Source organism: Schistocerca cancellata, chromosome 9 (genome assembly GCF_023864275.1).
Source record: "Schistocerca cancellata isolate TAMUIC-IGC-003103 chromosome 9, iqSchCanc2.1, whole genome shotgun sequence".
NCBI classification, from domain to species: Eukaryota; Metazoa; Arthropoda; class Insecta; order Orthoptera; family Acrididae; genus Schistocerca; species Schistocerca cancellata.
In genome coordinates, this window is record NC_064634.1 from 400,677,715 (window position 1) to 400,700,057 (window position 22,343).

Sequence of the window (22,343 nt, forward strand, 5' to 3'; positions counted from 1 at the left end):
CATGATCTTCTCATGAAATTTCAATCACCATTTTTCTCCTCAGATTGTAAAAATATTTTGTTGGACCCCAGGAAGAAATGATCATCATAATAAAATAAGAGAAATTAGAGCTCACATGGAAAGATTTAAGTGTTCATTTTTCCCAGATGCTGTCAAGTATGGAATGGCAGAGAAATAACTTGGTGTTTCAATGAACCCTATGCCTGGCACTTAATTGTGAATTGCAGAGTAATCAAGTAGATGTAGATTATGCCTTAGGACAGTATTGATTGAAAGTGTGTAAGTATGCTTGTATTCATCTCTGGAGGTCAACAGAATGAGAGAGATTTCTGACTGCAAAGCACACAGAACTGAGCTTTTTGATTAACTTATCCAAGTACAAGTATTATCTCAGGTTATTATCCATCTTAAGTCATTGTATGATCAAGACACTGACACTGATCTGCAAATCACTATCCAATTTGAGTTTTGCATAAGTGAAATTCATAATCAATACTATTAGGTGGCGGCAGTGACATGGGGGACTATGCAGCACTTCAACTGGACACGCGTCTGCGACGACTGTATCCGACACGGCTGCCCATCATGACACGCTGCCCACCAAGAGAAGTGATTGTTCGTGTTGCCTATGCTGGCATCTGCCACACTGATCTTGCCATTCTGCAGGTTAGTGTAAGAATATACAATCTAGGCTTATACACACATCGAAAAAAGTTTTGCATCACCTCGGTTCTGGGAATTCCGGAACTTGTACAGAAAATTGGAATAGAGATCAACATAAATATCATTTCCACCCTTTTTATTGCTCATGAAAACCACACATTGCGTGAGACCTTCAGAGGTAGTGGTGCGGACTGCAGTACACATCGGTACCCAGTAGCATGCCCTCTTGCATTGATGCATGTCTGTATTCGTCGTGGCATACTATCCACAAGTTCATCGAGGCACTGTTGGTCCAGATTGTTCCACTCCTTAATGGCAATTCAGTGTAGATCCCTCAGAGTGATTGGTGGGTCATGTCGTGCATAAACAGCCCTTTTCAATCTATCCCAGGCATGTTCGATAGGGTTCATGTCTGGAGAACATGTTGGCCACTCTAGTCAAACGATGTTGTTATCCTGAAGGAAGCCATTCACAAGACGTGAATGATGGGGGCACGAATTATCATCCATGAAGACGAATGCCTTGCCAACATGCTGCCGATATGGTTGCACTGTCGGTCGGAGGATAGCATTCATGTATTGTACAGCCATTATGGTGTCTTCCATGACAACCAGCACCATACGTTGGCCCCCCTTAATGCCACCCAAAAACAGCAGGGAGCCTCCACCTTGTTGCACTTGCTGGAAAGTGTGTCTAAGGTGTTCAGCCTGACTGAGTTGCCTCCACACACATCTCCAATGATTGTCTGGTTGAAGGCATATGATACACTAACTGGTGAAGAGAACATGATGCCATTCCTGAGCAGTCCATTTGGCATGTCGTTGGGCCCATCTGTACCGCACTGCATGGTGTTGTGGTTGCAAAGATGGACCTCGCGATGGACATCGGGAATGCAGTTGCACATCATGCAGCCTATCGTGCACAGTTTGAGTCGTAACATGACGTCCTGTGGCTGCACAAAAAGTATTATTCACATGGTGGCATTGCTGTCAGGGTTCCTCCAAGCCATAATTTGTGGGTAGCGGTCATCCACTGCAGTAGTAGCCCTTAGACGGCCTGAGCGAGGCATGTCATCGACAGCTCCTCTCTCTCTGTATCTCCTCCATGTCCGAACAACATCCCTTTGGTTCATTCGGAGACACATGGACACTTTCCTTCTTGAGAGCCCTTCCTGGCACAAAGTAACAATGTGGACACTATCAAACCACAGTATTAACCATCTAGGGATGGTTGAACTACAGACAAGGTGAGCCATGTACCTCCTCCCTGGTGGAATGACTGGAACTGATCAGCGGTCGGTCCCCCGCCGTCTAATAGGCGCTGCTCATGCATGGTTGTTTGCATCTTTGGGTGGCTTTAGTGACATCTCTGAACAGTCAAAGGGACTGTGTCTGTGATACAATACCCATAGTCAACATCTATCTTCAGGAGATAGGGTGATGCAAAACTTGTTTTTATGTGTGTCGTTATTGAATAACAAACACATGTAGCTGGGGTAGAGGGGGGAGTGGTGGAGGTGGGGGCAGAAGAAAGAAGAGAGATTTTATATTGAAAAACTCCTTTGTGGAGAAGGAAAAATTGGAAAACAAAAAGAATTTCAGCGTATTTTCTAAATTGTATTTATGGCCTATTTTCCTTTTACTGTGATTACTGTGGATGTAACTGAATTCTAAAGGTTGTAAAATTTTGCTTTGTTAAAAGAGTAAGGCTATGTTTGAATTGTGGAGGAGATTTTTATTCTTAGCGTAATGCTCATGGATGCTAATACAGGTATTGTAATTTCTGGGGCTCTTCTGATGTTATTGACAGGAGAGGGTATTTTTATTGTCTAATATTACTGTTGTTTCCCAGATATCACTGCCTGTTAATGACAGACTTCATAATTATGCAACTACATTGCAGAGTTATTATTAGCATTCTTAGTTGCTTACATGATCATTATGTTATTTGTGGTCTATGTTTTTCTATGTAGATATTTTGTTTCTTAAATGTACAATTTCTCCAGAGTATTAGTCTATGTATCTTTAAAAAATTGGAACACAAAAGCCAGCTTATTTTCTGAAATTTTAATTCCCAAAATCAGCTCTATTTGATTATTTCAGAAGATTCGTAGTGTGTTGTTTCCAGTTCAAGTACTTTTCACTAAGCATATTCAGAAATTTTTTTCACTGTTGGCTCTCCCTTATTTTCTAGTGCAACTGATGAAGTCACAGTATGTATTGTGTATAAGTATTGTATTGTGCTTTTCTTTGTTTTGGACATAATTAACTTACAGAAATCTTTTTAGCAAGAAGCCATTCAATATGCTATTGATTAGCACCCATCCACGCTGCATGAAAGATATTTTATAAGAATCTGAAACTTTATGCCACTTAGTTTATGGGAAAATGGTGACCATTTATTTAATAATAACCTCTGAACATAATTAGTGCTTACAATCAGAGCAAATAATTAAATCTATCACTTACCTTCCTTCAAAATTCTCTGGTAAATGTCCTGTTGATACATTTGTAACTGTAATATTTATACCAGTCTTTGGCCACAAGAATATTTTTTTAAATTTTAATAAATATTGTGCTTTAAATAAAAAACTCTTCCTAGCAAAGACTGGTGTAAATACTACAATATCAGGCATCCATATCACAGTATCTTCATCATGACAATGTCACACATCCTGTTGCTTACTGTCTATTGAAAATGTAATGTTCATTTTTATCTCAATAACATGTAGATAATACAGATTAAATTATTGACTTTTATTGCATTTTCCTATCATTATTCACTTTCTCAGATCTGTTTATGGACATAAATCCTCATCATCTATTACAAACAAATGACTCATTCCTTGGCAAGTGTTGTATTAATGAAAGTACAATTATCCCTGTAGTATCTTTAGAGAATAGTAATACACCCGCTTTTTGTTTAGTGTCCACCACTTACTTTTTTTCCCATAAATATGCTTATGTTTTCTCTTCTCCTTATATGTGTGTGTCTTTATCCAGCATAGAAACTTTTACACACCCAGTTTTACATTTTGCTGCATTAATTCCTTGCTAGTCTTTAAATGTTATTCTTGATATATTATCTAGATTATTGCTTTAAGTACAATATGTTTTTAAAATTTTGACTTTGTGAGATATCTTTCTTGACATGCATACTTCAATGCATGTACTTTTTATGCTCATAAATATTTGAAAAATAAAAGATAATTATTCCTAGAGTTTCTTGAAGGATTTTCAAGTTTCAGATATCTTAAATAATTTGGTGATTTCACTGTCAGATATCCTTGAATGTAATATGGCATGGCCAAGCTTGTAACTGTACAAGGGCTGTTCAGAAAGTAAGGGATAGTTGGTCATAAAATGGAAACAACAGTGAAAATAAAAACTGTTTTATTTGCAACAGTTAACTACACCTTCCAGACACTTAATTGCTGCTCTGATTTAGACGTATGTCATAACATTGTACCAACTTTCCAATACCCTTGTCATAGAAGGCAGTCTCCTGTGCTTTCTGACAATTTTCTATGCTGGACTGCAGCTCATTATCTGTGCCAAAATATTGTCTTCATAGTCAGTGGTTCCTTTCAGTAGTGATGAAAAGGCCATGTGGTGGATGATCAAACACTATCCATCAAAAACACTCAGGGGTATCCTCACTGCCCCTGCAGTGTGTGGCTGTCAGGAAGAAGGAAATGCATGACAGTTAAATTATGTGGGGTTGCATGAAATGAGGCATAATCTCTTGACAGGCACCCATGCTTGTCAGGAAACATTATTTTCTGGGCATCTTTGTGCACTCACTGTGCACGCAGAATTCAGATGAGCTACATGACACTATCTACAGGCATACTATAGATGCTGCCCAACACATCTGTGCAAAGCTTTTACACTATGGGTTTCATGTCATGACCAATCATTCCTTACTCTCTGAACAGAGACCTACTAAATGTGCAAAATTCAAGAATATTATTTCTTCTTTGCCCCTCTGAAAATTAATATTGTAGTACTGTTTTATAGCACATAGCTTTATCTTTCAGCTGTTATCTGTGGTTTATATTATTTGTGTGCAAAGAAGATAGAAGTCAGGACAGGTTCCTCAAACCTAAACCATTAATTTCAAATTCAAATTCTTTATTCATCCAGTAAATCTCTACAGATTGTGCAATGTCATATGTGTATGAGCACACACACTGACATGCACACACAGAAACACAGACACACACACACACACACACATACACACACACACACACATACAATTGGCCTGTAACATCAAACTATGTTGAAATAGTGCAATAAATTAATTCTATTAGATCTTGCTGTAGGAGTGGTACCAGTTTTTGCGTATACTTGCTTCAAGTCTCGTGTAATTCACATGATTTAAAAATTGTGCCACTAAATAGAGGTATTGAGCTAATAAGAATGCCTTTAGGAGGCATAAAACAGTAAAAATGAGGAAATAACTTTTATTTTATGTAGCAGTCCATTGTACGTTTGTATAGCATTTTTTGTAGTGGAAGTAGTAAAGTTTGATATCTGTACTGACTGGACTTGAAGTTTATCTTTTTGCCTGGAATCACATTCATGTATACTGAAGTTATTATTTAAACAATGGAAAATACAACATGAACTATAAAAATATAATGAAAAGGATAGTTGCTACTCACCATATAGTGGAGATGTTGAGTCTCAGAAAGGCACACCAAATGACTAAGTTAGCTTTCAGCCAACAAGACCTTCATCAAAAATAGACAACACACACACACACACAAATACAAATCACACACACCTGACTGCAGTCTCTAACAGCTGCAGCCAGACTGCGAGCAGCGGCACATTATGGGAGAGGCAATTGGGCGGGGGTAAGGAGAAGGCTGGGGCAGGGAAGGAGAGGGATAGCATGGTGGGGGTAGGGGACAGTAAAGTGCTACTGCGAGTATGCAGGTATGAGGTGGAGAGCAGGGCACCTAGGTGCAGTTGGGAGGTTAGATAGAGAGTAGAGGAGAGATGGGGGATAGCGGAAAAGGAGAAGAGTAAAAAGACTGGGTGCAGTGGTGGAATGGAGGGCAGTTGTAATGGATCTGGGAGATGTTATTTTTTTTACCGGATTTATCGATACCAAATTGTGAATGTTTTCTTATACTTTTTGTCAGAATTTATTGTAATTTGCCTTATTATATGTTAATTTACTTATGTTTTTGAGAGTGAAAGCATATTGATTACTATTAGTAAATGTATTGAAGAATAGCAAAGAGACTGATTACAAGTGGAAACTTGTGTGTTGTGTAAAACATCTTTGACACTGGAGTCGTCTTTGACTGTAGTCAGTCGGCAGTTAACTCTTGGTGTGTGTTGACGGTAGAACAATATGAAGGTCGCTGTCATAAATAATTTTGAATTATGTTACTGTTATTTTTTGTATTAACTATAAGAAGAAACTACATTTGAAGAATTGGTATTTGAAACACAAAAATGAGGGAAACACGTTGAACCACGTCAATTCTGCAACCCACAAAGATGCATTGTGGAATCATACTTAGACAACTGAAGCCAAGACTAATATCGCCTTGCAAACGTCTAACAAAAAAGGTACTGTCACGAAATATGGCAAATTTAAGTAAATAAAAAATAGTGAGCATATTTTCAACTTGTGTCATAGCCGGGAAAACATATTTCAACTGGGGACTGTAGCCGGGATGCCATATTTCACAGTGTAGTGCTGAAGTGGGAACAGGGAAGGGACTATATGGGTAAGGACAATGACTAATGAAGGTTGAGGCCAGGAGGGTTACAGCAATGTAGAATATATTGCAGGCGGTGTTCTCAGTGGTGTAGTTTAGAAAAGCTGGTGTTGGTGAGAAGGATCCAGATGGTACAGGCCTTAAAGCAGTCACTGAAATGAAGAATATCATGCTGGGTGCCATGCTCAGCAACAGGGTGGTCCAGTTGTTCTTCACAAATGAGAAATGCCCTACCCACTATCCTTCCCACCCCTCCCACAGTGGTATTCCATCACCCACCAAACACCAAACCTACAGTTGTTCTTCACAAATAAAAAACAAAACAACCAACAAGTTGTCTGTCTGCATGAATGGCCACTGACAAACTGTGGCTGAGAAACAAGTGGACTACCCTGTTGCTGAGCACACTACCCAACTCAGTGTTCTTCATTTCAGTGACTGCTTCACAGCCTGTGCCATCAGGATCCTTCCCGACAACACCAGCTTTTCTGAATTGTGCAGGTGGGAACTCTCCCTGCAATATATCATACATTCCCATAACCCTCCTGGCTTCAACCTTCATTACTCATTGTCCTTACCCATCTAGCCCCTTCCCTTCTCCCATGCCAGCACTGAACAGCTCTCTATTCCACCGATGCACCCTGTCTTTTTCCTTCCTCCTTTTCTGCTACCCTCCTCTCTCCCCTGTCCTGCGTCTAATCTCCCAACTGCATGTAGCTGCCCTACCCTCTACCTCGTCCCTGCATGCTCCCAGCAGCACTTTACTCCCCCCCCCCCCCCCCCCACTTTCCCGGCCATCCTTCCCCTCCCCACCTCAGATTCCTCCTTACCCCCATCCGATTGCTTCTCCAATAGTTAGCTGCTGCTCGCAGTTGGGCTCCAGCTGCCAGAGATTGTGTTCGTGTGAATGTGAGTTGTGTGTGTGTGTGTGTGTGTGTGTGTGTGTGTGTGTGTGTGTGTTTTGTCTATTTTTGACAAAGGCCTTGTTGGCTGAAAGCTAACTTTCTGACAGTCTTTCTGTCGTGGCTTTCTGTGACTCAGCATCTCTGCTATATGATGAGTAGCAACTATTCTTTTCATTATAAAGTTTTTATTTATGTCTTTTAAACTCTTTCTCACATACTTATGAATAAAAATGCACTGGAGTGGAAGGAGCCTCCAGGAATCTGTTGTGCATGGTGCATTGCTCTTATGGCTCTTTTTTTGGTCAAGAAGTTGAGCATGTAGGGTGTAGCATACTTTCATCTGTGTCACATTTGTTTTTTTTTTTTTGTTTATGTGTGTGTGCTATTTAAAATCATATTAGCTATAAGCTTAAAAATTTTGTTTCCAGTATGAGTACAATTTCACCAGAATTTGCCACAGAAGTGTTTGAGGCTTCCCCCTTTAAACAAAAGTTTAGAAAAGTTGTTTTGAATGTATTTATTATAAGGTTATTTTCTTGAAACTGGTCATTTAGTTGGTCTGTAAATTCATTTATGTTTGCCTGTAGTTGTCATGCAGTTTTCTCTGAAAGAAGGATGCCAGTCACACCTGCAAGCAAGATATTTATTTGTCATTCAATGCTTAGACCTAGGCCATTTATGTACAGATGGAAAAGAATAGGCCCAAGAATGGATCCTTGAGGACTATACTTTTTATTAATCCTGCATCTGAAAAATATGTTCCAGTTCAGGCATGGCAACCTTTGTTGAACCGCAGGCCTGTTCACATACTTACTTAAGCTTGTGGGCTACCTCATGTCATGACGTGATAGCAATGCTTCTAGCACATAAAGTCAAAACTGCAGTCTCCGTGAAGTTAATGTTTATGGGGTAATGCACCGTTATGAATGACACTCTTTTCCCAGCACACCACAGCAACAAATTATGCCTCAAAACTTGCATTTTCTATGTTTCCATTTATTAATGCTTGCTAAACATTGTTTTCTTACTTATGATGGTTTACAACAACTGTCTTAAAAACTTCTGATCCAAAATTCAGCAACACCATTAGTAATGAAATAATGTATGACACATAAACAGATAGTAGCATCTGAAGATGGGTTTCCAGATATCTTGAAATGTCATCATGGAAAACAGATGCCAATGCCTATAAAAGCAACTAGTTGCAGCTAATTCATTATAAATAATCTTAAATTTTAAGAGCTGCAGTGTTCTACCAGAGGCATTCAATAAGATGCAACACTTTTTTTTCTGAAAGCAAGTTGGTTTTATTCAGGATTCCTGTACACCATATTATTCCCCATTCTTTTGGTTACAAAATCTTAATTTTCTACATAATCTCTGTTCAGTGCAATGGCCTTGTTGTAGTCTTATGCCATCCTATTAGTAGGGCCTGAATGCCTGCATGGTACCACTGTACTGGTTGATGCTGAAGCCAACATCTTGCTGCATCAATAACCTGCCCATCATCCATGTACTTCTTCCTGTGGAGTGTATCCTCATTGAGTCAAGCAGATAGGAGTCAGAAGGTTCATGATCCAGGCAGTAGGGTGGATGAGGAAGAACAGTCCAATAAAGTTTTGTGAGTCCTCTCTGGTGGGCAGGGTTGTGTGAGTCTTTGCATTGTCATGGAGAAGGAGAAGTTTGTTTGCATTTTTGTGATGACAAACACATGTAAGTCAAACATTGCAGAGTCACAGCTGTGTGTGGCCAGCCAGCAGATAGGGGATTGGACAGGTTTGCATGACCTTCTTGCGATGATGACAGATGCCTCACCTAACAACGCACCATACTTTTCTTCACTGCCAGGTCTCTGTAGACATTCTGCAAGTGCCTATGAATTTCTGTGATACTTATGATGCTCATGTTTTCCACCAGAAAAAACTCTCTCTGCTTGGAACACACCTCCAATACAGACACCATTTTGAAGGCTATGTATAGCACCACCAACTATTGGAACTTCGTGAAGCTGTAGGGTTTGAAGAGGGAATATCCCACAACAAATTCCACATTTTTTTTTCAACTGAAAAAGGCTGAGAAAAATGGTGTTGCATTACTTATTGAATGCCCCTCATAATATGTCCACAATCAACAAAAAATATTTACTAGTGTTAATACATGAAAGAATAGATTAAAAAAAGTGTCAATAATGTAGGAAATTCCAGTTGACACCCTATTAGGAGTAAGTTCATGATTTTCAGGCACAGGCAGCTCATTTGAGTGTGTGAAATTTAGATTGTTAATATCCTCAAACACTATTAGCAAGGAGCTTTTAAATATTTGCCCAAAATACTTTTGATGACTCATGGCATAGGCCTGTGTTGTTTCTGTAACACTAAATAAATTGAGATATCATTTCTTTGTTCATTTTCAAAAGATTAAAAGTCAAAATTGCTTGAGCATAATATATTTCATCTGTGTTATACATAAGCCAAACTGGAAAATCCAAGCGACACAATGGTGAATTGTCAAACAGATCATATTCACCCTCACATGCTCAGTACATATTGGCAATACTGAGAATATTTTGGCTGGCATCAGTACTGTTCATCAATATACCAAGTCTTGACAATAGACTCTCAGATGGTTATTATATTTACATATTGGATGTGTGTGGGACCTTCCCTCACTCTCCCTCCCAGAACTTCTTCCACCAGCCAGACTGAAGCCAACTGTAGGCTGACTCCAGTCCACGGCCTGATGATTGCCTACATGTTACGTAATTTATGTGTTGTTAACTACTTTCTGTTTGTGGTTAGTGAAGTATGAGGAGGCTCATTTTGATGCAGAGCCTCTAATGCTATACTTTTGGGTCTTTTCCAACAGGCTTTTGTTGTGCAAGATGACAAAAGCTTTACTTAGATATAAGAAAATACCACCAGCACTTTGTTTTTTGTCCATTGCTTCTAGAGAATTTTGTAAACAATTACTGATAGCACTAGTCATAGATTTATTTTTCCAGAAACTGTGTAGGGCATCAGTGAGGATTTGTACTTTTCCAGTAATTTAATTAATCCATAATACACAAGTATTTCAGTGATTTTTGCAAAACCTGATAATAAGAGATTGGTCTATAGTTTTCTAAATCTGCTTTATCACCCTTTTTATGAATAAGGATCACTGTGGCAATTTTAAGACAGTCAGGAAAGGTTCCTCTTGAAAAGGATGTGATGATTTTATCTGCAACTGGTGTTTGCATTGTTTATGATAGTTCCTTTATGATAAACTCTGGAATACCATCAATTTCTAAGGACACTCTTTTTTAGGTTTTTGCTATGTGAATGATTTCATTTCAGGTTGTTTCATAGAGACAGATTGTGTGAAGACAAATGTAGATGATAATAATGATGAGCTAGATTTTCTTGAGGTTCATAAAATAATTTGTAAACTAAAAAAGATATGTCAAACAATTAATTAGAAAGCATATTTTAATGCAAAATGTTATTGTTATAACTGAGTACATTCACAGAGGTAACCAGTGATTCAAATGAAAAAAGAAATATAAGAGGTAGAACAGTCATGCCTATTCTTGATTGTTTCACAGGGTGATTTTCAAATAGACTGTGATCGGCTTGTTCTTGGACATGAAATAAGTGGAATTGTCTCAGGTGTTGGCAAAGAAGTTAATTGGTTGAGAATTGGTGACAAGGTCGCTGTGAATCCAAACAGGTGAGTTGAATGTATGGAGAAAAGCAAGGATTTAACAAAAATACAATTTTTTATATGAAATTATATGTATATGTGGAATTTCCACATTTTGTGGCAATAATAAACGATTGAAAGAATAAATCATAATATTAAGATTGCAAATCAGTTGTGAAATTTTGATTATGTGCTAAAGTGCAGAACAAAAAGTATCTTTGACCAGCTATTACATTGTGGTGACGATAGGTTGTATTGACCATGATTAACACCATCTTTGGACTCTTATTGCTCTGCTGAGCCTCCATGTTAGTTTTTAGTTCTGTTCTGTATCTGAAGCTGTGTACACATTTATGACTAACTACGAAATATATCTCGATGTGGAATTTAATGGGGATAGTTATTGCATTTGACCAATAACCATATCTCGTTCCCATACTGGTGACCCCAAAGTTTCTACATCTTCTGCGGCTTCTGTGCCGGGTGTTGTAAATCAACAGGTTATGCACACAACACCATGGCTACCTCACCCAACGCTTTGCTCAGAGACTTGGACGCCCAACTAAGACAACCAGGCCACTCCAATCCTTCACCAACAGCTGGCTCTCCACTAATCGACAGTGATTCGTGATGTCCAACCAAGTTAACCTCAAACTTTGTTGTTCTACAATGGTCAAGTGCTACACCGTTAACTCAAACAATGGACTCTGGTTTTTTGTCACTGGACTGTAATCACCAACATGTGAAATGTGAAGTGGCTAATTTTCAGAACTGTGTGACTACCGATCGATCATGTAATGTTCAAAGTGATCTAAATTCGCACACGTACTTTGACCCTCAACGAATTCGCACACATACTTTGACTTTCAACGGGTCGCACCATCAGTTACAGTCATGCCATGCACAATGCTGCCATTTGTGCAAAACGCACACGCTATCAACCTATTCCGGTTTTGCCTCACTCACAAACTAATGATGGACATTTTCATGCACCAAATTCCCCTTGCTCACCCACCAGACCTGTTGCTCAGTTTTTCGACCATGTTGGCTCGAGCACATCTTATGGTGCATTTTACTGCAACAATGCGTTTTTCAGCAAGTTTCACTGGTAATTTATAGTCCAACCATACGGGATGTGTTCCTGACGTGCACAGAAAACTCACACTGTTGTCACATGAAGTACCAACCCAAGCCCTCCCCCCCCTCCACCTCTACCCCCCCACCAGACACATTGGAGGGACCCTGATTCTGACCATTCACCCGCTCACCTCTTCCACAGTTCTACCTGTCTGCCATGCCGGGCTTCTGCATCATTTCTGAGGTGGACAATTTCAAATCTGTACCTCTAACCTGTGGTCCAGTTTATGGGACCACCACACATGTTGCACAACCACTCATTCCCATGGTACTGACCGTGCCAGCCGCGTCGTGTTTTTGCGACATGTCAAGGACAATGCAACCCACCATTGCTTTGGACGTCCTTGCCAATAACACACCTACGCCTACGGTGCCAGGCTGCTGTATGGCCCCTCCTACCACAGACCAGCAGGCCTTCCAAGACACACCGAAGCTGCTTTTGTCCACCCCCCCCTCCCCCTCCCTGGCCGTCTGTGGAAGCTGCCCCCTTTATATGAGGACAACCCCATATCATGGTTTGTGCTTGTGGAGCATCTGTTCAAGTTACATCATGTGTCCAATAACAGCTCTAAATTCCTGTGTCTCGTCATGCACCTCCATGATCACTCAGACTTAATTTGTGATCTACTCCTCTCACCCCCACCTCCACCGAAGTACGAGTTCACAAAGAAAACAATATTGGACCGACTCATCTGCTCACCACAAGAATTAATCATCAGGATCTTGTACAAGGAGCAACTGGGGCACCGAACTCCATCACAACTCTGGCACCGCCTTCGATTACTTGTGAGTGAACATACAATGCCGGATGTTACTCTGTGGGCGGTATGGTACGCCAAGTTAACTATCGACCTACAGATTCACCTGCTACTTCACTCCTTCAAGTCAATCAGCTTTTGTCTTTGCATTGCAGACCAGCTGTATGCACTGCTACGACAACACCAACTAGCACACCACTCACCACTGGTTGGCACAACTGCTCCTGTTCACTGGCTGTCTGCAGGCACAGGCAAAGCTCTCTCCACCTCCACGCCATCTACATCACCTGGCAGTATCAGCTCACTCTCTCCTCCATCCGAGTATTCAAGAATCACCCACCCACCATAAGTGCCATTATACATCCTAGAACAAATAAATGAGGACAAGCATCCTCCGCTGCCACAGTCGCTGCCACCAGCACATCCGGCTCATCCGTATTGTTGGTACCACAGGATTTTCGGCAATGATGCCAAGAAGTGTCAATTACCTTGCCAGCACCCAAATGCTGACCGCAGGATTTAGAAGATGCTGAATCCTGCGGGAACCTCACAGGGGTCCTCACACATAACACTCCGTCCACTCATCCACCCAACCGAGCAGTCATTTATACGTGACCGACATTTCGTCACAGCTCGTCTTCCTAGTCGACACAGGTGCTGACGTGTCTATCATACCCACATCGTTGGTTCCTCCCACCTTTTCACTGATGAGGTCACTTCTACAAGCTGCCAACGCATCAATGTTACAAACTTCAGGCTCCATCAAAGTTACAGTGCACCTATCTCCTTCTCTGTGTTTTCCATGGACTTTCTACATTGCCGACATCGATGAACCAATTCTCGGTATGGATTTTTTGTCACATTACAAACTCTCTCCAAATGTGGTTCAGGGCTCAGTGCTTCATCATCCCACTAACACTCAGACACTGTACTCCTGCACGTATGTTCCAAGTTCTGTTTCTCTTGTGACATGTGAGTTAGTACACAAGTGCTATACCCTCACAGGTGACATTATGACCTACGTCACTAACCTACTGTCAGAATATGATGCTGCGGCACAACTCTACGGGGAAAATGATGAGCTGAAACAACGAATAGCACATACTTACAACAAGCTTGTTGCGGCTCATACCTCGCTGGTGAAACTGCAGTCCACAGTGCCACCACCTAATTGTGTTTCTCCAGCAGACACCAGCTCGGTCACTCAGCAGGTTAGTCCAAAAACATTGTGTGTGACGATTCGCATCCAGTAGACACCGCACCCCCAACGCGCTCACCAGATTCATTGCCATGTGTTTCAAACAGTGCTTTTAATGACAGTTGCACGTGCAATATGACCATGCCCACCAGGCAGCAGGTGCCACATGTGTTGATAAATATTCCCCCTCTCTCACGTGCCAGCCACGTGACTCGGTGGCCATCGCTGTTCCCCGTCCAACGCCAATGCCTCTCTTGCCCACACCAGTTACCCAACGCAAGGCTGACAAGAGACAGTTGCTGCACATCCCGACCTGCTCCGCACTGTGCACGCAGCCAACCTCTCCAACCAGGTGCACGCCATGCTCAAAAATAGGCATGTGACTTTTATGCTGCCTTTTTCCACTCGCACTAACGGTTATGCCTTGTTACGCCCCACTCTTCCAAAAGCTTCACATCAGGATGTTGCTCAGTCTCATGTGCAGTTCTCAGTTTCTTCTGTCACTGATGGAATGACACATAAGATAGTTACAACTGCCAGCCCTCCTATTAAGCACAAGGTTAGATGCCTCAATCCCATTAAGTTGCGCACTGCCTGGCAGCAACTTAATGAACTTTTAGAGGCAGCTATCCTGCAACCATCAGACAGCAACTGGTCTTCATGATTCACCTCATCACCAGACATGATGGTTCTTTCTAAATATGCGGCGACTTCAGACACTTAAATGCTTGTACCGTCATGGACAATTACCCAGTGCCGAACATAAACGATTTCACTCATATGTTATTGGGCGCAAAAATCTTCAGTGTTATTGACTATAAACGTGCCTATCACCAGATTCCTGTAGCACTGGGAGACATTCCAAAGACAGCTATTATTACACCGCTCGGTTTGTTCCAATACACTTCATGTCATTTGTCCTGAAAAACACAGCACAAACATGGCAACGTTTCATCAACTCAATCTTGCGACAGTTCGAGTTTTGCTTTGCATATCTGGATGACATACTCATTTTCAGCATCTCAGCTGAGGAATGTGAAAATCATTTATCCAAGATCCTCCAGACCTGGCATTCCAATGGCGTTGAGGTCAACAAGGACAAATTCCAATTGCACCAGTCCTCTGTCACATTTTTGGATTACACCGTCTCCACAGACAGAATACAGCCTCCCAAATCCTGCGTGCAGGCCATCACAACACTGCCACCTCCGGCTACTTACAAAGAACTCTGACGTTTCTTGGGTATAATAAATTACTACCATTGGCATCTGCCTTCTGCCGCTGCCGTGCAGACCCAACTGACAGAATCGCTGTCAGGCAAACAGACTTCAGACCTTAAACCAGTTCGCTGGACTGAACCTATGCTGGAGGCCTTAAAGGCTCTAAAAACTTCCTTATCTCACACCATGACACTCGCCCACCCCAACCTGTCGGCCGAGTTGTTCATCACTATGGATGCCAGTGACATCACAGTAGGAGCAGTACTACAGCAATGCATAGGTGACATGGTTTCTCCCCTTCATTTCTTCTCTACAATACTGTCTACAGCTCAGAAGAAATATTTTACTTTTGATAGGCAACTTCTGGTGGTCTATGAAGCCGTCAAACACTTTCGTCCCGACATAGAGGGCCGTTCTTTCTTCATTCTTACTGATCACAAACCACTAGCGGACACTTTCTGCAACCCTCTGGAGAACCCATCCCCTCAGCATTTCCGCCACTTTGATTTAATCTCTTAATTCACAACAGACATTTGCTACATCAAAGGTACAGAAAACATCCCTACTGATTTTTTCTTGCGGATCAATACTGTCTCACGCATCATCAACTTATCCAGCCTGGCCCCTCTCCAGACCTCTGATGAGGAATCTCAAGCTCTCCTCACAGATCCTCAAACATATCTTGTATTTGCCAAGTTCCCCAGCATTTTGGATGAGGTGTGGTGTGATTCTTGTACCGGCACCCTGCGGCCATTTCTCCCGCCCACATTTCGCTGGCAAGCCTGCGACGCCTTGCATAACCACGCTCACCCTGGCATCTGCACCACCGCACAGCTCATATCCTAGCATTTTGTTAGGAAAAATATTAAATGAGACTGTCAGACCTGGGCACACAGCTGCATCTCCTGTCAATGCAATAAAATTGACTGCCACACCTCCCCTCTGCTATGCAAGTTGGACATTCCGCAAGGAAGATTTCGTCATGTACATATCGACCTTATCGGTCCACTACCACCATCAAAGAGCCACAGATATATTCTCTCCACAATCAACCACATGTCTCACTGGGTGGAATCTGTTCCTTTACCCAATATCACCGCTGAAATCATGGCCAAGGGTTTCATCTCCTCATGGATTGCCAGGTTCGGTTCCCAGACTACCATCACCACTGACCAAGGTCGGCAGTTTGAATCTGCCCTGTTCACCATTTTATGTAACATCTACGGCATTAAAAAAATTCATACAACAGCCTACCACCTGCAAAGCAATGGGTTAGTTGAACGGTGGCACCACACCCTCAAAACTGCCCTCAGGTGCCATGACTGCCTCTGGTCTGAGGCTCTTTCATGGGTGTTACTTGGTCTCCGTTTGACCTTTAAACCAGACTTACAGGAAACCATCTCTGAATTCATTTTCAGGGAGAACCCAGTCCTACCAGGGGAACTTATCCTGCCTCAAGCACCTGAGGATTTTTCCCCCCTCCCCAAATTTCATTAGTCGCATGCGCACTCACTTCAAACATGCACAGCTACTCCCACCTATCAGCCATTCCCTGCCGGACCCTTACATGCCAACCGAACTCAACACTTGCTCCCACGTTATGCTCAGGCATGATTCTGTTAAACAACCCCTGCAATCACCCTACCTCGGCCCCTTTAAAGTACTGCAGCGGGGCGAGACGACGTTCGACATTATGGTCAAAGATCGTCCTCAAACTGTTTCATTCCTGCTTTCATGGACTTCGACACTCCTTTGCCATCTCAATTGGACCCTCCTGACAACTTTTCCACTGTGGAGCCTGAAAATACTTTGTCTCATCCCACAGCGCTGTTTTCTCCAACCCATGATTTGTCATCACCATTGCAGGCTTTACAGCCACATAGTGATCCACCCCATTTGCGGGTTTTGTCTCCCACATTCAACCTGTGCTGCAATGTGCCACCACACCACGTGGATGACGTGTCGATCGTCACTTTCAATGTCTGTGTGCTTGTGCTCCTAACAGACACCGCGGCCTCTCCCACCAACCGGCAGTTAAATGTCAGTGTAGTGCATAGCCTGTCCCTCCCCCATGAGTGCGAGCCATCAGAAATTCACGCATTCGCCTCCTCGGGCGGCTCAATCTGCATACGAGGTGGGCACACCTGCACCATGCTGCAGGCCGTTCCACACGCCTGCTCGCGGGTCGGCTGACACATTGTCCACCCTCGCTGGTTGACTTACTATGAGATGGACCTGCAGCCAATCACTCTGCCTCCACACTCTGCCTCATCTCAGATGGAAATCCCGGTTGTATGCCTGCCGCCTCGCGTGACTACTACCGATGTGGATGCCCACATCACCTCCACGCAAGCCTCACAGGTGGTACTCCATACTGCGGGAGGAGTGCGTGGGAGTGGGCGGTGTGGTGGCGGGGGTGGGGGTGGGGGGGGGGGGGGGGTTGTGTGGCATTGATATGTCATATCAACCATGATTAACACCATCTTTGGACTCTTCTTGCTCTGCTGAGCCTCCATGTTAGTTTTTAGTTCTGTTATGTATCTCAAGCTGTGTACACGTTTATGACTAACTATGAAATATATCTCGACATGGAATTTAATGGGGATAGTTATTGCATTCTACCGATAACCATATCTCGTTCCCATAACATTTTTAACTGAAGTAGCTGATGCGAAGCACGTCTAAGCTCTCATCCACAAACTTCTCCAGAAAGTCAAAATAGTGGTTCAACAGACTGACTTATGAGAACATAGTTTTTCATGGTGAAATTCTTGGATAAATGCTTCACATGTTTCATGAAGCTTTCAGTGACTTTGTCTGCCATAATTGTCAGGGATTATCTGTAGGCTGTGCTTTATCTGGAATGTTGATTTGTAACTTAGAGATGAAAAAATCATGGAACTTCAGGAATCTGCCAGAGATTATGATGGAGAAACATTGAAAAGGAATTAAGCTTTAAATCTCCATGAGAAACCAAGTTGAAAATTTCAGCATTAGCAGTGCAAGTAGCATTGTCTCACTTTCTGTTTACTCTTGTTTTTGTTACTTGAATTGTTGATTTTGTCCAGCAAGTACTGGCATATTGTTTTCTATTGCTTTGTTTAGAATTTTACTCTAAGTTCTGAAGAACTTCAGTTACATAGGGTTATTTGAAAATTTGAATTCATTGTGTAACTCCAATTTTCCTTAACAGGATATTTTAATGTCAACAATAAGCCATGGTTTCTCAACAAGTTCTTTGGAGTCACCTCTGTACATTATTTTTTAAATATGTGTTCAAAAAGTGGTCCAATTTCATTACTAAATATGTTAAATTTAATATTGCCTTAGGCTCCAGATAAATAAGCCCCAATTAATTTTCTGAAGACAGTGTTTAAACTTCTAAACTGTACCATTATTTATGGTCTACTTGTTCTTCAGCAGCATTCTATCATGCTCGGAGATGCACTGTGCATAGAAACAGTCTCCATCAAGCCATCATGGCCAGATAGTCTATTTATGAGTTGCATGACTGCAGTGTTGTTAATATCACCATTTTCTACAAATATGTTAATGACTGATGTACTGGAGCGACCAATGACTCTGATCAAGTAGTTAACCACTGGTGCTAGATTAAAGGAAAACATAAGGTCTTTATGACAAGAGTCTGTTTTCATTGAGATCACCAGTTAGTTTGTATTCTTTGTGTTTACTGTTAGTTGCTGTCTGATAAACTGCTTAAAATTGCCAGAAGGATCTGTGCAGGTGGATACAGTTATTAGACAGTAAGTAAGTTAGTTAGTTACATGTTCCATAGATCATCTGAATGATTATTTTATCAAAGTGATGTGGAATACATCTATTTACAGGATAGTTATATATGTTTAGTGTTAACATTAAAGAACACATTATTATTTCTGGTTCTATTCAAGCAACATGGGCAGGTGTCTTCAGTTTAAATATCATTCACCTCAAAGTATTCCTGAATGTTTAGTGCTTTAAAAAGGCACTTGGTTTTTACAAAAATTCTTGTTCTTCCTCCACCATATTATTTCTACAGAACAAAGTTGGTAAGGTATAGTTATCAATCTGGAGAGAGCTGGTGGTGGTAGTCATATGATGGCCTGAGAAGCACTTGTGTCTTATATACCTTGTTAATCCTCTAAGGAAATGGGAATTTCGTTCATTGTACTTAAAAGTTTGGGTGGAAACTTGTTACTGCCTTGTCATTTGATGTATGTGAGCACTTAATTGCCTAAAACAATCTGAGAGGATGAATCAAAATGCTCAGTATTATCTGTTTTTCTTGGGGAACTTTGCACGTATAAGTTTGCACATCCAGATTACCTTTCAAGGGGAATGGGATTTGAGTACAGGTTTTTTCCCACAATTGCTGCAGTTACAAGAGCACCTAATGCATTTTTACCTGCTTCATTAGATGCAGGCCTAAGTTAGTAAACAACTTTCTAGAGCATGCAAGTATTTGTCATTTGATAGTTCTTTTGAGCAAAAGCCTCCTTCACCCAGGACTGTGGGATGAAGTCTGGTATTTCTTGGATAATTTCAAACAAATGCCTTGAAGTATTGAAGTGTCAAAATTTTATCTGGACCATTTGTATATCATAGTAACTTTCCTTGCAGGCTATATTGCCAGTGCCCCGCATCAGGAAATTGTAACCATTTGTAATCTTACCCTCCCACACATCACTATTAAATTTTTCTTTGTGTCTTCATTAGTTTCAAAAGCTTCAAGAGGCTTAAGGTAGACAAAGGAAAAACTTTTTACTAATCTTCATTATGTCTTGTTGTTGACTCCAAGCCTTGCATCTAGGGGTACACTTTTGCGGCTGAAATTTTGACTTTTTGGGTTCCTGAGGACTACATAACTGATGAAGTGCTATCTGTTGCTATGATTTTCTTTTTATTTTATCTCATTCTTCTGTATCACACTGACTTTGCAATTTTCATTTTCATAAAACCATCAAATACATTGTTGTTGACAAGATCAGCAAAATATATGCATTTCCATCAGAGGCATGCCCCCTACTACTTACATTCTGCAGTACTCGCTATATGCCAAAGAGTTTACAAAGTGAAAGAGTTTACATACTTTCTTGACAAAAGAAGAATTATCACTAAGTTATAACATTATTATACACTCCTGGAAATTGAAATAAGAACACCGTGAATTCATTGTCCCAGGAAGGGGAAACTTTATTGACACATTCCTGGGGTCAGATACATCACATGATCACACTGACAGAACCACAGGCACATAGACACAGGCAACAGAGCATGCACAATGTCGGCACTAGTACAGTGTATATCCACCTTTCGCAGCAATGCAGGCTGCTATTCTCCCATGGAGACGATCGTGGAGATGCTGGATGCAGTCCTGTGGAACGGCTTGCCATGCCATTTCCACCTGGCGCCTCAGTTGGACCAGCGTTCGTGCTGGACGTGCAGACCGCGTGAGACGACACTTCATCCAGTCCCAAACATGCTCAATGGGGGACAGATCCGGAGATCTTGCTGGCCAGGGTAGTTGACTTACACCTTCTAGAGCACGTTGGGTGGCACGGGATACATGCGGACGTGCATTGTCCTGTTGGAACAGCAAGTTCCCTTGCCGGTCTAGGAATGGTAGAACGATGGGTTTGATGACGGTTTGGATGTACCGTGCACTATTCAGTGTCCCCTCGACGATCACCAGTGGTGTACGGCCAGTGTAGGAGATCGCTCCCCACACCATGATGCCGGGTGTTGGCCCTGTGTGCCTCGGTCGTATGCAGTCCTGATTGTGGCGCTCACCTGCACGGCGCCAAACAGGCATACGACAATCATTGGCACCAAGGCAGAAGCGACTCTCATCGCTGAAGACAACACGTCTCCATTCGTCCCTCCATTCACGCCTGTCGCGACACCACTGGAGGCGGGCTGCACGATGTTGGGGCGTCAGCGGAAGACGGCCTAACGGTGTGCGGGACCGTAGCCCAGCTTCATGGAGACGGTTGCGAATGGTCCTCGCCAATACCCCAGGAGCAACAGTGTCCCTAATTTGCTGGGAAGTGGCGGTGCGGTCCCCTACGGCACTGCGTAGGATCCTACGATCTTGGCGTGCATCCGTGCGTCGCTGCGGTCCGGTCCCAGGTCGACGGGCACGTGCACCTTCCGCTGACCACTGGCGACAACATCGATGTACTGTGGAGACCTCACGCCCCACGTGTTGAGCAATTTGGCGGTACGTCCACCCGGCCTCCCGCATGCCCACTATACGCCCTCGCTCAAAGTCCGTCAACTGCACATACGGTTCACGTCCACGCTGTCGTGGCATGCTACCAGTGTTAAAGACTGCGATGGAGCTCCGTATGCCACGGCAAACTGGCTGACACTGACGGCGGCGGTGCACAAATGCTGCGCAGCTAGCGCCATTCGACGGCCAACACCGCGGTTCCTGGTGTGTCCGCTGTGCCGTGCGTGTGATCATTGCTTGTACAGCCCTCTCGCAGTGTCCGGAGCAAGTATGGTGGGTCTGACACACCGGTGTCAATGTGTTCTTTTTTCCATTTCCAGGAGTGTATAAATGAATCCAGAAATAAATTTAATAATTAACGTTAGATTTTTCAATTAATAATATTAATTTTAAGTATGCCAGAAATTTCATAATTTAAAATAATTTTAAAGAAGACCAATTTTAACAGGTTACCCAATAAGTATTCAGCAGGTACTGATGAAATACCAAATATTATCATCAAAGCAAGTGGAACATCTATTGTAGAACCATTAACGGATATTTTCAATTCATCATTCGTGAGTGGTATATTCCCGAAAAATCTGAAAATGGCAAAAGTGACACCACTGTACAAGAAAGGGGACAAACATGAAGCTGCAAACTATAGACCTGTATCAGTATTGTCAGGCTTTGGTAAAATTCTTGAAAAACTATTTCTTGGAAGGCTGACAGCCTTTCTAAATAAAGAAAACATAATAAGTGATGCACAACACAGATTCAGAACTGGCAGATCAACACAGTCAGCTATTTATACCTTCTTAAATGAA

The 22,343-nt window shown here is 42.1% G+C and overlaps 1 protein-coding gene across 1 annotated transcript in view; it reads left to right on the forward strand.

The window, feature by feature from the left end:
* The first annotated feature begins 516 nt into the window (after positions 1-516).
* Positions 517-22,343, forward strand: part of LOC126101449 (D-altritol 5-dehydrogenase-like) — a 141,053-nt gene continuing 119,226 nt past the window's right edge. The window contains exons 1-2 of the mRNA XM_049912103.1: positions 517-666; positions 10,895-11,019. Of these exons, the coding sequence (XP_049768060.1) occupies positions 517-666; positions 10,895-11,019 (275 nt within the window). The remainder of the gene's footprint in view (positions 667-10,894; positions 11,020-22,343) is intronic.